The sequence below is a fragment of the Carya illinoinensis genome, chromosome 6 (genome assembly GCF_018687715.1).
Source record: "Carya illinoinensis cultivar Pawnee chromosome 6, C.illinoinensisPawnee_v1, whole genome shotgun sequence".
Classification (NCBI taxonomy): Eukaryota; Viridiplantae; Streptophyta; class Magnoliopsida; order Fagales; family Juglandaceae; genus Carya; species Carya illinoinensis.
Window position 1 is genome coordinate 6,965,291 of NC_056757.1, and position 14,299 is coordinate 6,979,589.

General features: G+C 33.5%; 1 protein-coding gene across 2 annotated transcripts; it reads right to left on the bottom strand.

Moving 5' to 3' along the window:
- Positions 1-1,553: 1,553 nt before the first annotated feature.
- LOC122314223 (growth-regulating factor 4-like) lies at positions 1,554-6,800 on the bottom strand. Of its 2 annotated transcripts, none has more exons than XM_043129650.1 (4): positions 6,320-6,800; positions 5,013-5,370; positions 1,952-2,370; positions 1,554-1,877 (listed from the first exon to the last, which is right to left on the bottom strand). In XM_043129650.1, the coding sequence occupies exons 1-4, from the start codon at positions 6,576-6,578 to the stop codon at positions 1,870-1,872; spliced, it is 1,044 nt and encodes a 347-aa protein (XP_042985584.1). In that variant the 5' UTR covers positions 6,579-6,800; the 3' UTR covers positions 1,554-1,869. The 2 variants fall into 2 exon arrangements, with proteins under 2 accessions (XP_042985584.1, XP_042985585.1); XM_043129651.1 differs by having other exon boundaries at positions 1,952-2,361; positions 6,320-6,798.
- Positions 6,801-14,299: the final 7,499 nt, after the last annotated feature.

Below are 14,299 nucleotides of genomic sequence, written 5' to 3' on the forward strand. Positions count from 1 at the left end.
TGTGCTCATATTATCAACCTTATAGTTTCTAAGGGGTTGAAGGAGGTTGATTATTCCATTATCAAAGTCCGTAACATTGTGAGATATGTGAGGGCTTTTCTGTAGACGCTTGACAAGTTTAAGGCAATAGCCGAACAGTTTCAAATTTCATGTTCTACCATATTGTGTTTGGACGTTTCGACTCTATGGAACTCAACATATATGATGTTGGAAGTGGAGCAGAAGTACGAAAGAGCGTTCCAGCGGATAGTGGTGGCCTGAGGTATGCTTTGATGGAGTCTACAGGGGGGAGAAGGGGGCTTAGTGCGCTGGATGCAGTTGATTAGGCCAATGTGAAGTGTTTTCTTAATTTTTTTAAGTTGTTTTATGATACAACTATGTAGATATCTGGATCCAAATATTGTACTGAGAACTTGTATTTCGACGAGCTTTCGAGGATTCATGACCACTTGGAACAGAGTTATGCTAACACTGAGGAATTGTTATTTGTTACGGCTATGAGGATGAAATCTAAATATGATAAATATTAGGGGGATATTGTGAAGATAAATAGATTATTATTTGTGGTTGCAACCTTTGAACCCATGGATGAGGAATTGTATTCATGTGTTGTAGACTGTAGTGGTGCTACTCATATACTATATTAGTATATTTAAATCATTTAAAATATTATTGAGCATTTCATAATTCATACTATATTTTTTTTAAATATTTCAAATGTATTATTTTGCATATAAAAGTTGATGAGGATGACTGGTAGTGGCTTCAATTTTAAGAATCAAGACTTTGTTCCTTGCTCGATTTTAATTTATATCGTCATATTATATTATTGTGTTTGTTGATGTTCAATTACTACTTTTTGGTTTTGTAATATATATAATTTAATTATTGTCATTTGTATTTAAGTTTTTTATTATTTTTTTACAGCATTATTTTAAAATTGGAAGTCAATTAAGTAGTTGGACCTTAGATTGGGCATGAGGCTTTGGAATTGGGACTTCTGAATCGGAGGTAGCCTTGCCCAATCATACTCCAACCGAAGTTCCAAACTCCGTTCAGAGTCGGTTGTCCGGAGTCGGAGCCCAGCCCTAGCTGGGCAAAAGCTTTGCTACACTCCATTCATGACTGAAAAATATTAGATAGTCTAGGAGTACGGATAGATAATATTTTCATCCTATCACTCGATATCAGATCCTCAAAATCAAGTAATTTAACAGTCATGGGTTCAGAATGCTTGTAGAGATCTATTGTCATCTCCTACTTATTAACTTGTTTTTTTCAAATAATAATTGAGATATAACTCCATTACAACTTTCTACAAGTCTGCTTTGAAATGGAGGGTATTTTTGTAAGGATGATATCATAATATCATCCTTCCTTTTATTGGTAAGGATGATATATAATAACATGGAACAATGCTTTGCAATGGTTAATGCAAGTTTTCTTAAAATTGTGTTAAACCAAACATTCCGATACTAACATTTTTCTCTCCTGATGACCTTTTCAGTTTCCAAACTTATGGTGAAAAGGGAATTAAGATCATAAGAACAGTATTGGATGAAAATCGAACATCATCATTTAGATATGGGAAGTGAGTGATCAAAGGCAAGACAAGAATTGTTGCTGTTTCATTCAACACAACCACAATGTTCTGGATTTCCCAACTACCGGGCAGTTCTTTCTTATTCATAGCTTGAGCTTGTAAACGTAGTTTTACACAAACAGCCTTGCAGAAAACCCACAACCATAGAGCTACCAAGGAGAATGAAAAATTTCAAGGGAGTCTTTGGGCATTGCTCGGGTCAACTGGCTACAACTTGTCTGGCCTTGAATGGTACAGCTGCAGAAGATTCCAAAACCATGATCCTCTCAGTTATCTGCAACACAATTTCAAGATAGAGTTCAGAATAGATGGAAATTGCAGGAAACATTCTCCTCAATTGAAACTCACCATGTGGAGATTGAGAACTCGTTCCAGAGAAGTCAGAAGTAGTCATTGGAATGGATATCGAGAGCTGCGTCGTGGAGAATGAAGTCTGGTTGGATCTCTCATCCTCAAGACCAGACCAAGAGTCCCTGGTTTTAGGCCACTCATCAAAGAAAGGTCGAAGAGACTGACCCTCGTGTTTCACAGGCTCTCCAGAGGCAAAACCACTATTGAAAAAAGAGTGCTGGGGATAATCATTCTGCAACATGGAATTGTCACTCGATTTTGATATGGGAAATGTGGCGACTCTGGATGGCAACAGAGGCCATGTATTGTCTAAAGGTGAGTCCATCTGTAGATTCCTATTACTTCCCGATGCATCAGAGAAAAAACTATGCTTGCTGCCCACCTCAGGTTTAAGTCCCTGAAGGTACCTGTACGTTCTCATTAATAAAGAGACAGATTATTGATCTAATAAATTTTCCTTGGAAATTATATTTCAAAAAATAATTTCTTGAAAATTAGTAGGAAACCTAGAAAGTAAAAAGCAATACATTCTGAGAGATTGGTATAAAATCAGAAAAAGAGTGAAAATACTCCTGATTGAGTGCCTATGATTTAAGATGACAATGAAATTTAGCCTTGTGGGATCCATACCAGGTTGTTTTATTCAAAATTGAATCTATAAACGCATCCTTACGTTAGGTTCAAGACAAGAAATGAGGACTCCTGGTAATTAGATTCCTCTATGCATTACTGCATCAGTGACTGTGATGAGTTCTCAAGCTAACAATTGATAGAAAGCATTGACAATATAGATCAAAAGGTTCAGATAGCAGAAAGGTGAAGGAGGCACTGCGGCACTGGAACTATCAGAAGGTGCAAAGGGTAATATTTGTGGGCCTGTGGTCCTTTGAAAATACAATCTTATGGAACAATGGTCTCAAACGAGTTCCACACATGAGGGAAGAGAGAAGTTCCATTTTTTATTGCATAACTTCTCCATTAAACTGAGGACATCTTGCCATAATAAGATATACAGGTTCTTAAAAAAATATTAAACATTTCCACTAAATATAAACCGAATAATATTTTTTTATCAACCAAATGAGAAGAAAATACAATAAAAAGAATAAGGAAAAAAGGCTTTTAAAAGGTCAAAAGGAATATGGATTAGGTCAGAGGAGATATAATATACTGCACCGTAGTCGTTTATAAAGTTGAACATTAAGATAGAAAGTAATTTTTGTAGTTACAGGCCAAAGTTCTGAAAACGGTATGGCAAAGTTATGACCAAAAGTATGAAAGAGTCACTTCCCATTTTCAACTGGAAGCTATTTATCCTTTTAACATAAAATCTCTGCAAAACCCCGGAGCCCACCCTTCCCATATTTCTTTTTTGATGGAGACTGCAGAGAGTCAATAAGATGCCATTAATTGGCAGGCACAGGACAATTTCAGAATGCTTGTCAGATTTCTGCAATTAAGCTAACAGAGAAAAACAGTAAGCAAGAAAGCAGACCAAAAAGATTATTGCTGAAAAACAAACACAACAAAAAAAACCGATTTCAAGAGAACATCCTTATGGACATGGACATCAGGGCCCAGAAGCCTGAGCCTCGCAGAAAATCATAAAGTTTATGCAACATATCCATCCCAGATGGCAGAAAGATTTCGATCTAACTCCTGCCATACAACTTCATGAATGGGGCCAGCAAACACAAGACCCAACAGCAATTTTAATGGCAAAAGCTCTCCTAAAGTGATATTTTTGTGTATCAAAGAAGGAAGATAGGCAACAGCAGGCAGAATTATCACGTATAGGAATAAAACATAAGCTTGGACTATGAAAATATAGGCTGACTGATATATGGCAGGCACTAAATTGAAAGGGAGACTACTTTTACAAATCGGAAAAATGTTCACCTTTCTTAAATTTACAAAGCAAACATGTTTAACACCCAAAATACTTTTTTATCTCCCAGAAAAAAATTCATTTAATCATCAGTGGGCCCCACCACTTTCACAAGAACCCAAAAAGAACTAGAACCACTTTAGAAAAAGTAAATAAATAAATTGAACACTTTAAGTGGACCCCCACCACTTTCCAAAACACAAAAAACACACCTCTCTCAAACGCAAAACTCACCTCAATTTTTTTTTTTATATGTAATCATGCTCAAAAGTTCTAAACTCTCTATAAACATCCTTAAACCACCAATCTTTTACCTTTCAAAAAATAAATGAAACCATCCTTAAACCACCAAAATTCAGGAAAGGACTCACAACATTCCTTCAACATATATTTTTTTTGATAAATAAAATATATGAGGCAATATTGCTTCAACATATATGAGGCAAGATTCCGACATAACAATTCTGCAAAACCAGTAGGCCTATCATTTCCGTCATTTTCTTTATTAAGCAACTGAAGATAGCAGAAATCTTTCCAGACATAGGAATGCTGAGAACCATTTCGAATGGTTGTCTGACCTCTAGAATAAATTTTACAGAAAAAACAGAAAACAAAGACCCAGACCAAAAAAAAACAATGTCAAGCACCATCTCCCTCTGTAAAAACATAAAAACTCGCTAGAGATATATCCTTATAAACATCTGGGCCCAGAACCCTGGATCTGACAGCAAATTCAGAAGTGTCTGTAACATCTTCATTACCCCAGAGGGCAGGAGTCCCCAGTTTTATTCCTACCACTCAGTTTCAACGATATGGGCCCAAATATTACTAAGATCATGTGATTGTTCTAACAGCTAAGCAATTCCACAATTTTTAGCCCAAAGTAATTGGTCTAAAGACCAACAAAGAGTCTACCAATACAGATAGTTGCACTAGAACTCTTAAACTAAGAGAAACAGACAAAAACATTTTTTCAATGGGTAGAGAAAAGGAAAAAATATTAGAACGGCGGAGCAATTTTTTCAAACCACTAAAATCTCAATTTCATAATCATAAAGCCTTATAACTTCCTTTCTCATGTAATTAATGAATTGAAAACTCTTAATTTATTTTCTTTTCTTACATTTCTAAGCAACTGAAGAAAAAGTAGAATTGCAGACAATATGATACCTGAAATCTTTGTTTGGGATTCCATATGGAATGGAGTCCAGATGATACTGGGACTTGTTGGTTCCAGAACTGGCACCTTGGGGATTACCGAAGGCACTCAATGGTAGGCTCTGGAAGCTCCCGCTTCCGCTGCTGCTTCCAGTAACAGTCAATGATGTCACAGTAGATGATGATGACTGTGTCATGGTTTGTGATTCCACAGGCTTTCTTGAACGGTTGCGGCCACGGTGCATGTGGCGCTCACAGTACTTGGAGTCCAGGTAGGCATCTTTGGAGCACCTCCACTTCTTGCCATCAGTCCTCCTGCATCGTCCAGGCTCCGGATCCACTTTCTTCCCGTGGAAGGAGCAATAACCCACTGAAAAATATACACAAGCGTTATATATGCTATCTATCAATAGCATTAACCAGATTCTGAAAACTCATAAAAAGAATGGAAAAAAATATCGGCTTACAATAACACATTATCCTAAAGTGACATAACACTTCATTACCATACCTGGATATCATGAGGAGGATGATTAAAAATTTTATGAAGAAAGGGGATAGCATTAGCCAGAAAGATCTTCTGATATAAACAACATTAAAAGCAAAAGAACATGATAGAGAAAGTAGGACAAATTAATGACCTCGGAAATAATATATTTTGGTAGCAACAAGCACAGAACCAAAAGCACTAAGAACATTTAACATTAACAGTGAAATATTGAAATCAAACTAAAGAACCTCCGGAAACAATTTGCAATAACCTCAACCAGATATCTTTTCTTCTGGTGATTTAACTACAAAACCATATGAAACGAAACAACATTTCTTTTTTTCAAAAAAAGAAATAGAAGGAAAGCTTCCACCCATGAGTTGATTGATCAAGGCATAGTCGAAGAACCCCAACTTAAATTTTAAGTCAATGAATTTCATGGTTTCACGGGTTTTTCCTCATCTGCCACATGGGAATGAAAACTAACGAAAATGTCCATTTTCGGTTATTTGTACTCCAAAAAATGAAATAAAATAGATTGTAAAACCTTTAAGAAACACAAAAATACCCTGCACATCAATGATCACTTCAACCTCTGAACTGTCAGAAACAACTTCTTTTTTATATTCGAGAAAAGAAAAAAAAAAAAATCGTCTGAAACCGTTCTCTATGCTTCTCAACACAGGCAAAGAAAGGAATGAATACAACGCAAAGCACCTGTTTTTAAGGTTAAAAGGGAAAAAAGATTCCTCAATTTAAATCACACACCTAGGAACCAAATCAAACCAATAAATCAGGAAAGAGAGAGAAGAGAGAGAGAGAGAGTTACTGGTGGGGTGGTGGAAGAACCTATGAGAAACAGACTCAAAGCTTTTCTGAATAGGGAGCACAAGATCAGGTGGCACAGGCAAACCAGCCATCATATACTTGAAGATCAAAGCCTGATGCTCCAGCTCCTGCCATTGTGACACTGTAAAAGGTGACCTCATCCCTGCCACCATTCCTGTCCCCACCACAGTCCCAGCCCCACCATTCCCACCGCCACCTCCACCACCACCACCACCACCACCACTCCCACCACTGTTCATCTCCACCCACAACTAACTAGCACTAATCCCTATAAAAACACCTTCCCCTCCAGACCCACAAAGCTCAAAAATGGTCCCTTGAGGCAGTGAAAAGCATGGTACAGGGATCAGCCCCTGTGTCAACCATTTGGATTTGCTCTCTCAGTGTGTCGCACTCTGCTGCTAAGTTCGTGTGTGTCTGAAATCGTGTGTTGGGAAAGGGGGGCAGTGACCATGTGGAAGAACCCCAAGGGACAAAGGTTCGGTCTCATTTTATTGGGTGAGGCATTCGACTCTCTTTCTACTTTACTTACTCTTAACTCAATTGGGTTTAATTTAATTTATAGTTAATTAAAGTAATCCAACACCATTTATTTCCAATTCTCTCTCCCATGATCGTATAAACATTCTATAATATTATAAATTTTTTTAATTTGTATTTATAATTTTTTCGATCCATTTATATTATATTTTTAATATAAAAAATTATATTTATAAGTCAATAGTAAAAAAAAAATTTAATTACTACAGATATTAAAAGATAAAATAAATTTAATATAATTTTATAAAATCTATTAGATCTATTTTATAATAAAAATAATTTTATATTCTAACATATCACATCAAATTATATTAATTTATAGAATAATATTTATGTAATATGAGATTCAAAGGGTTTGTAGGTTATTATGATTTTTTCGGATAAAATTTAAGACCATTTCTATTAAATGAACTGAATTCCAAAGAAATCTGTATACATTTAATATTTCCAAGTTCATTTATTTCTTTATTTATTTTTTTACTTATTTCTTCATGCCGCGTTCCTCAAGTTCATTTAAGAGCTATAAATTGGAGATAGGTAGACATGAATAACTTAAGATAATTCGTAGAGTGTATAAATTTTATTAAAAAAATGAATTTTAAATTTACCTAGTTTTTAAAAACAAATACACAAAATTTGTACATATTAAAATTGAACAAATTATTTTCCAGTAGAGATATTATATAACATTTGTTACTATCTATGTAAATTTGACCAACATTAAAAAATTAATAAATACTATATAAAAATACTTCACTATCTGGACAATAATTAGGCCTCGTTTGGATTTAGAAAATATTTCATCTCATTTCATCTTATCATTATAATTTTTTCAAATTTTTACATAAAATATAAAAAATAATTTAATTTTTTTTAATTTTAAAATAATAACAATATTAAAAAATAAAATTTTATTTAATTTTTATATTTTATCTAAACTATCTCATTTTATCTCTAAATTTAAAGCAGCCGTATTTTTCTTCATGAATTATTACCTTGTTCTCTTGTTAACATACACAACATGAACAAGAATGCGAAAAAAGAAAAGAAAAATCAAGATTAACTGTAGTTCGTTGTGTGGTGTTTAATTGCTTAACTCAATGTAAAGTGTGCTTTTTTGTCTTTTACGCATGTATCTACTTCCCAATCAATGAAGCTGTTTAAGACAACCCAAAATAAAAGCTTAAAAAAAAGGGGTCTCTCACTTTGTACTTGGTCAAAGTTTATGAACGTAAGTGACAGTGAGTACATACATTATAAAGGAAACTCTACTTAATCCAATAATAATAATAATAATAACAACAGTTATCTGTAATTATATTACCCTTTTTAGGGCTAATTAAGGTCTCTAATTCCCATTTTTAATGAAGCAATGTCCCCACTCCCCTTAGTTCTCTTATTTCTAAAATTTAGCATGACACATGATTTATTTAATGGTATGTATGTACGTATGTGCGTATGTACATCCATTTGTCTATCTGTCTTTCTGTCTGTCTGTCCATACGTATATAGGTGTATGAATACACATGTGTATTTCAATAAATGATTTTGTAGTTAAAGGAGAGACATAGATGAGCTTAGTGATCAAATTATTAATTGTCTCTAATTAGGAAGAAACCATAAGTTTTAATGATATGATTTTCAAATGTTTTACACGAGTTGATTACATTTTCATTCGTCGTATTATGACTTTATCACGGGTTATTTTTCTAAATTTTAACTTGGGTATAATCATCTTTTAAATTTAAGAGATTTTTTGCCCGTAATAACATAAGAGAAATGTTTAAATCATAAAAATTATTTTATAAAAGTAAATATATAAATTGACGTAACTTGATATAGTACGTTAGATTGTAAAGTTATTTTTATAATAAAATAGATCGATAGACTACAGTATTACATGAAATTATATCAATTTGTTTTTGTAAAAAATTTTGTAACTATATCATTTCTCTAACATAAATATTTAAAAAAAAAAAATCTTTTAGGGATAAAAAGTTTCCGAAAAGGTATATATATGTTATAGTGAGGATGCAATTGATCGTTAAGTTAGCTAGTTGATTAAGAAATTTCCAGCAAAAGTTGATACATCCATTTAATGAAGATGGTAAATGACAAAGATACTTGAATTTTGGAGCACGTTATATCGAGTTCAAAGTTTAACAGCTCATTAAAGATGGGATTGTGTTCGGGTTTATGGATTCTTCTTCTTTTCTTTTCTTTTCTTTTCTTGGAGTTGATAGATTCATTTAATAAAGATGAGTATTATTTTTATGTAGCGATCTTATAAAAAAAATTATAAATTAATATAATTTAATATTGAGAAATGATATTTACAATCTTAGAATGTATAAATTCTACACATTCCTTACGAAAAAAATAGATAAATTTAAAATTTATATGATAAACTTCACTTTCAGAGACAAAGCCAGAATTTATGTAGAGGAGAGCCGTAAGATGTATAAAAGTTTGTATATAACAAAAATTAAAAATATTACTTAAAAGTGTACATATGTATATAAGAAGTTTCAAATTTGAATATAAAATAAAAATAAAAATAAAAAAATATTTAATATGCTAATTTATCTTAATATGTTCTCAACAAATAAATGTAATTAATTATCATGTTAGAGAAGAAACTGACCCCAAACAACAAATTGCCAAACCAATGTCCAACATACCATTATGATAGAAATTGGGCACCAAACGACCAGACTGGCAGTGGGGGAATTAGCCATAGAAGTCAAGATTTCGCCATGAAATGCAATAAATATCATTCAATACTTGTTGAAAGGGTAGTTTTTTTCAACCTATTGCCATGTACTAGGGTTTAAATAAGTCAAGTTCTACCATTGTCAAATTTCTTTTATTTATTATTTTTTTAAAGAAAAGTTATCATCATTTATTTATAAAAAAAAAATTATATTTATAACCGGATACATTCTAGAATGTCTCTATATTAAATATGATATCATAAACTAAAATAATGTATTTAGAGCTCTACCAGTATACTATTTTTTTTTTTTTGTCATTGATTTGATTTTCACTATTGATAATACTCTCTACAGACAAATGTCTAAGAGATAATAATCTGCGTAAACAGAGATTCAACATCACTTTTCATAAAAAGAGAGAACTCAACCTCTACAGACAAACACCTAAGAGACGAACTTTTTTTTTAATTAACAATAAGAAAATAAAAAATGAAAGTAAAAAGATAGATGTAAAAAAGAATAGATTATAATTTGGATCAACTATAGTAGACTTCAAAATCTACGACGGTCTTTGAAGACAACACACTTTGATGTATGAAATACCATTCAATGGATGGGGTTTATTCTTAAAGTAGAGATGAATCAAAAATGAAGTCACGTTATATTACAAAGAGAGCAATAGTTTGAGTATGTAATTTTGCTGAAATATTTAAAGTTCATTGTTTTTTGAGAAAAAAAGAGAAACCTTCATAATTACTGAGGCATGTCAACATAGACATGAAGCCAAAAAAAAGAACAAACAAACTGTTGGACCAACATCCTGGCTCCACCTACGATGCTCATCATCAATACAATCCTATGCAACATCAAGTAGCCTTAGCAGAACCTCTCAAACCCTAATTATTTGTCCCCTCACCCACCCACTGCTACCTCTTTACCTGACAACAACCACTTGTTATAGGCTGGTTTGAGACCATCCCCAAAGGCCCAATATCGCCAATAGCCGGTAAACCAAAAAGAAACCAACTGGTTGCCTACCGGAATGTAGGTGACATCTGAGATGGGGCCAGGGGGGCTCACAGATTAGAAGGCAGAATGGGGAAGAAAATAAAGAAAAAAGCCAAAATTAAAAAGTCGGGTCCAAAACTTTCACTACTTTCAGGTGTCTCTATCATTGTATATGTGGAACTGCATATTAGGACTATGGCCATTCATTCATAATCCTTAGGACCACAAATCTTGAATTTAGCACCACCTTTATACCACCTAACTTTATTCATATCTTCCTGTAATTTTTGAGTTTTTTTTAAAAGAGCTTTAGCAGACACATGTCCCACATCTAAAGGGTCTAGTTTCAATAAGAGCTGAGCACAAGACTTTTATTTCTATTAGCAAGCTAGTTATTAGTATACTCTTTTATCTATAAAAGGTACATAGACAATGGTTTGCTCTAAAAAATTAGAGTTATTTTGGCCAAATATTAGTGTCATGGGAAGAACTGAGCCCAAAAGTAGTCCTAAATGGTTTGGTGCATCTTTTGGCATCTTAATGGCAGTAGATGATGTACTTCAAAATTTGGAAAATTTTGGTATGATTTGTAAATGTCATGGGAGACAACGCTTTGTGATGCAAGTTATGCCACAAATGAGGGTTCGTAATTGTAGGTACAAGATTGGACTTGCCTATTTGAGTACAACATTAAACATTACACATACACACTCATATGTCATTTACAAGCTGGCAACTGAGAACCCTGTAAAGCCCTCAAATCCTAACCCAGACAGTAATGAAAAACCAAAGCCTGTCACTTATTCTTCTTATCTCATATGGATTTATCTTTTGAGTATAACCTCCTGAGAGCACAAAAGAGTTTCCAATCTTTAAGATTTAACCTCTTGAAACCCCACAGGCATAAACGCAAAGATTCTTCACCATTTTACTTCACCATGAAGAACTTCTTCTACTCTATCTTTAAAATCTGCAAAATGACATGTTCTTTCCAACCCAAGTTGTGTGGAGGAAGTAAGACAGTCTACGAAAAGAGTAAATTGACCTTTCAACAACCATGACTAGTGGCCATTAGCCACCCAAAACTAGTACAGCTAGCTAAAGTGAAAAATGAAACCCACTTTTGAAAATTTGGGAGAAAAATAAATAAATACAGATAATGCATGCTTCTCTCGTTTTAGGAGTGAGTACACGTATATACAGACTCAAGGACTTATCATCAAATTAGCAGAAGATGGGTTTTTCCCTTTTTATTTTGGTAGAATGGACAAAACACTATTTCCATAAAAGCAGTGTTTGAGCAATAAATGATCAAGCTAGCTCTGCTTTATTTAAGATGGAATACAAGGCAGAATAGTGACATTAACAATCCATGTCCATGTGCAAGGGTATGTGGACCTAGTATCACATGTTCTTGGCGGTGTGGTGATGAGGAAGGGGGGGTTTTCATTTTTGGTTTTTTACCCTTCCATCTAGGAAATGGGGACAAAGCTGTCCAGCTGGGGGAGAACTGCATGCATGGAGACATGGGAAATTGCCCATCTAACTACTCGGGTTTATTTGATCACTGCTTAGAAAAGGAGGGTTTCTTTTCCGGTTTTTAGAAGATTAATGTTGGAAGTGCTATAATTATAAAGAAATTTTATAAAAATAAACTTATAAATTAACGAAGTTTTATGTGATACGTAAATCTACTTTACACTTCGAAACTCGAAGCTCAATATGATGGAAAAAGAAAAGATTCTTATAATGAATATGATCGAGCACTATTTGGGTCCATATAATATTTTCGGATATCTTCAATGAAGCATTTTAAAAGGATATGCATTAAAACTCCATCTTATGGACCAACCGCACACAAAAACTAAATAAACGAAAAATGTTATGGACCACTCTATAAGACAATTTGTCATCATATCCGATATCTAGTGATGTTGGGTTGTATATATACATGTATGTTTGATGAATTTTCATATCAACTTAATAGTTTGATTTGATTATTATCCATATTTAGAAATTTGAATCCTAATCAAGAGATTTGATTTAGAGAGTTGTCAAGATATGAGGTATGGTATAGCCAAACCACTCCTTTCATGTTTATTCTTTTAAAATCTCAATAGCAACCAAGAAAATAAAGGATCTATCAATAGCCCTACTACAGTAGAGGAGACAGATCTTTCAATGCAAGTTGTCCTGTTTTAGATATTGGAAGACTTCCCACTTTCAATTAAAGGTCATGAAAAAAGATGACCAATTTATTGGTAGGTATTTAGGCCAACATACAGCAATGGCATTGAAGTTAGTCACATCTCTGATATCATTTCATAAAACCCTCTCTTCAATCTAATTTTCCACATTTTCACATGAAGAAAGCAAGAAAATGGGGAGTGAGAGGATGACATAATCGAGGAAGAATGAATGAGTATGGCTATGGGGTTGGCTTAGCTGTTTCTCACTTCTCACTCCTACCCTTTTCACACTCATTAACCCATTTAGTTGTACTATCCAAAAAAACTCAACACAATCATATCTGACTAAACCACAACAATCCATCCTCTCAACGCAACCATCATTGCTTGCTTGCCAATCATTCCTACGACCAGATTTAAAAGTTTGTATAGAAGCAGTAAATAGATAGTACAATTTGAAGCATAAAAAACAATCTAATTGGGTCGTGTTTCTTAGTTAATGAGTGGTTTAGAAAAGATGTTCAATGGAACTCTGAAATGAAAAGGGTTGGAATTAAGTGATGAAGTTTTAATAAATACTGCTTATGATAAGGTGAACTTCTGTAAGAACATTGCACATTACTAGCAAATCTTAGCAAGGCCTATGAACTAGAACAATTTGACCCATTACGATGCTAAAATATTAGTCAAATGATTAAAATTCTTTTTTTTTTATGGACTTAAATTTTTAGAACGGTTGGCTATAAAATGAACTAAGATCCAGTCCGTTAGAAGCCTATCATTAGATATAGAACAAAGGAAGAGATAAAGCAAAAAAATGGTTGATTAACATACTAAATTGTGAAAGTGACATAAAGTAAATAGGACTTAGTTACTCAAAAGAATGAATAAGACCTCTATAAAAGGAGGTGACTTCTACAAACATGGGAATATAATCTCTACACTCGTCTCGTGAGACTTTCTTTCTCCAAATTTCTATAGGGATGATATCTTCTTCCACCTCTCCTCAATTCTATTTCCTTCATTATATTTATAACAAAGTTAAGTCTTAAGAGATTGTAAAATCACTAAATATAGTATATATCGCCCTTAAACAATTCGTAGACATAGGCTTTTATGCATCAACAAAAACAATCAGTGATTTAATATGATAACAGAGACTAGACCAAATTTGGAACATAGTTTTCAGTCGGAGCTTTTTTCTAATAGTTTGTAATTGAATAATCAAACATAATATTTATTCCTCGCATATAAATTACACAACATGGTACCAGGTTTAGGTGTTTAACTTACTGTTGCATGAGATATTGTAAATAAATAAAATGCAACTATGAGCAATATTGAATAGTTTATCCAGAGTAAAACTCAAATGTTCTAATTTGCTCCCAAAAGAGATCTTTTATTCTCTCAACATGATCCAACCTTCATTTTTGAAAGCAAAGCCCACCAATGCATGGGCTTCTTAAACATCACCTTGGTTCACATCACTTCACAACCCCACAAGAAGAA

Coding starts and splice junctions, on each gene's coding strand:
- LOC122314223 (XM_043129650.1), bottom strand. CDS start 6,578: ATGAACAGTGGTGGGAGTGGTGGTGGTGGTGGTGGTGGTGGAGGTGGC. Junction 5,371..6,319: donor GTTCTTCCACCACCCCACCA/GTAACTCTCTCT, acceptor TATATTTTTCAG/TGGGTTATTGCTCCTTCCAC. Junction 2,371..5,012: donor ATCCCAAACAAAGATTTCAG/GTATCATATTGT, acceptor TTTATTAATGAG/AACGTACAGGTACCTTCAGG.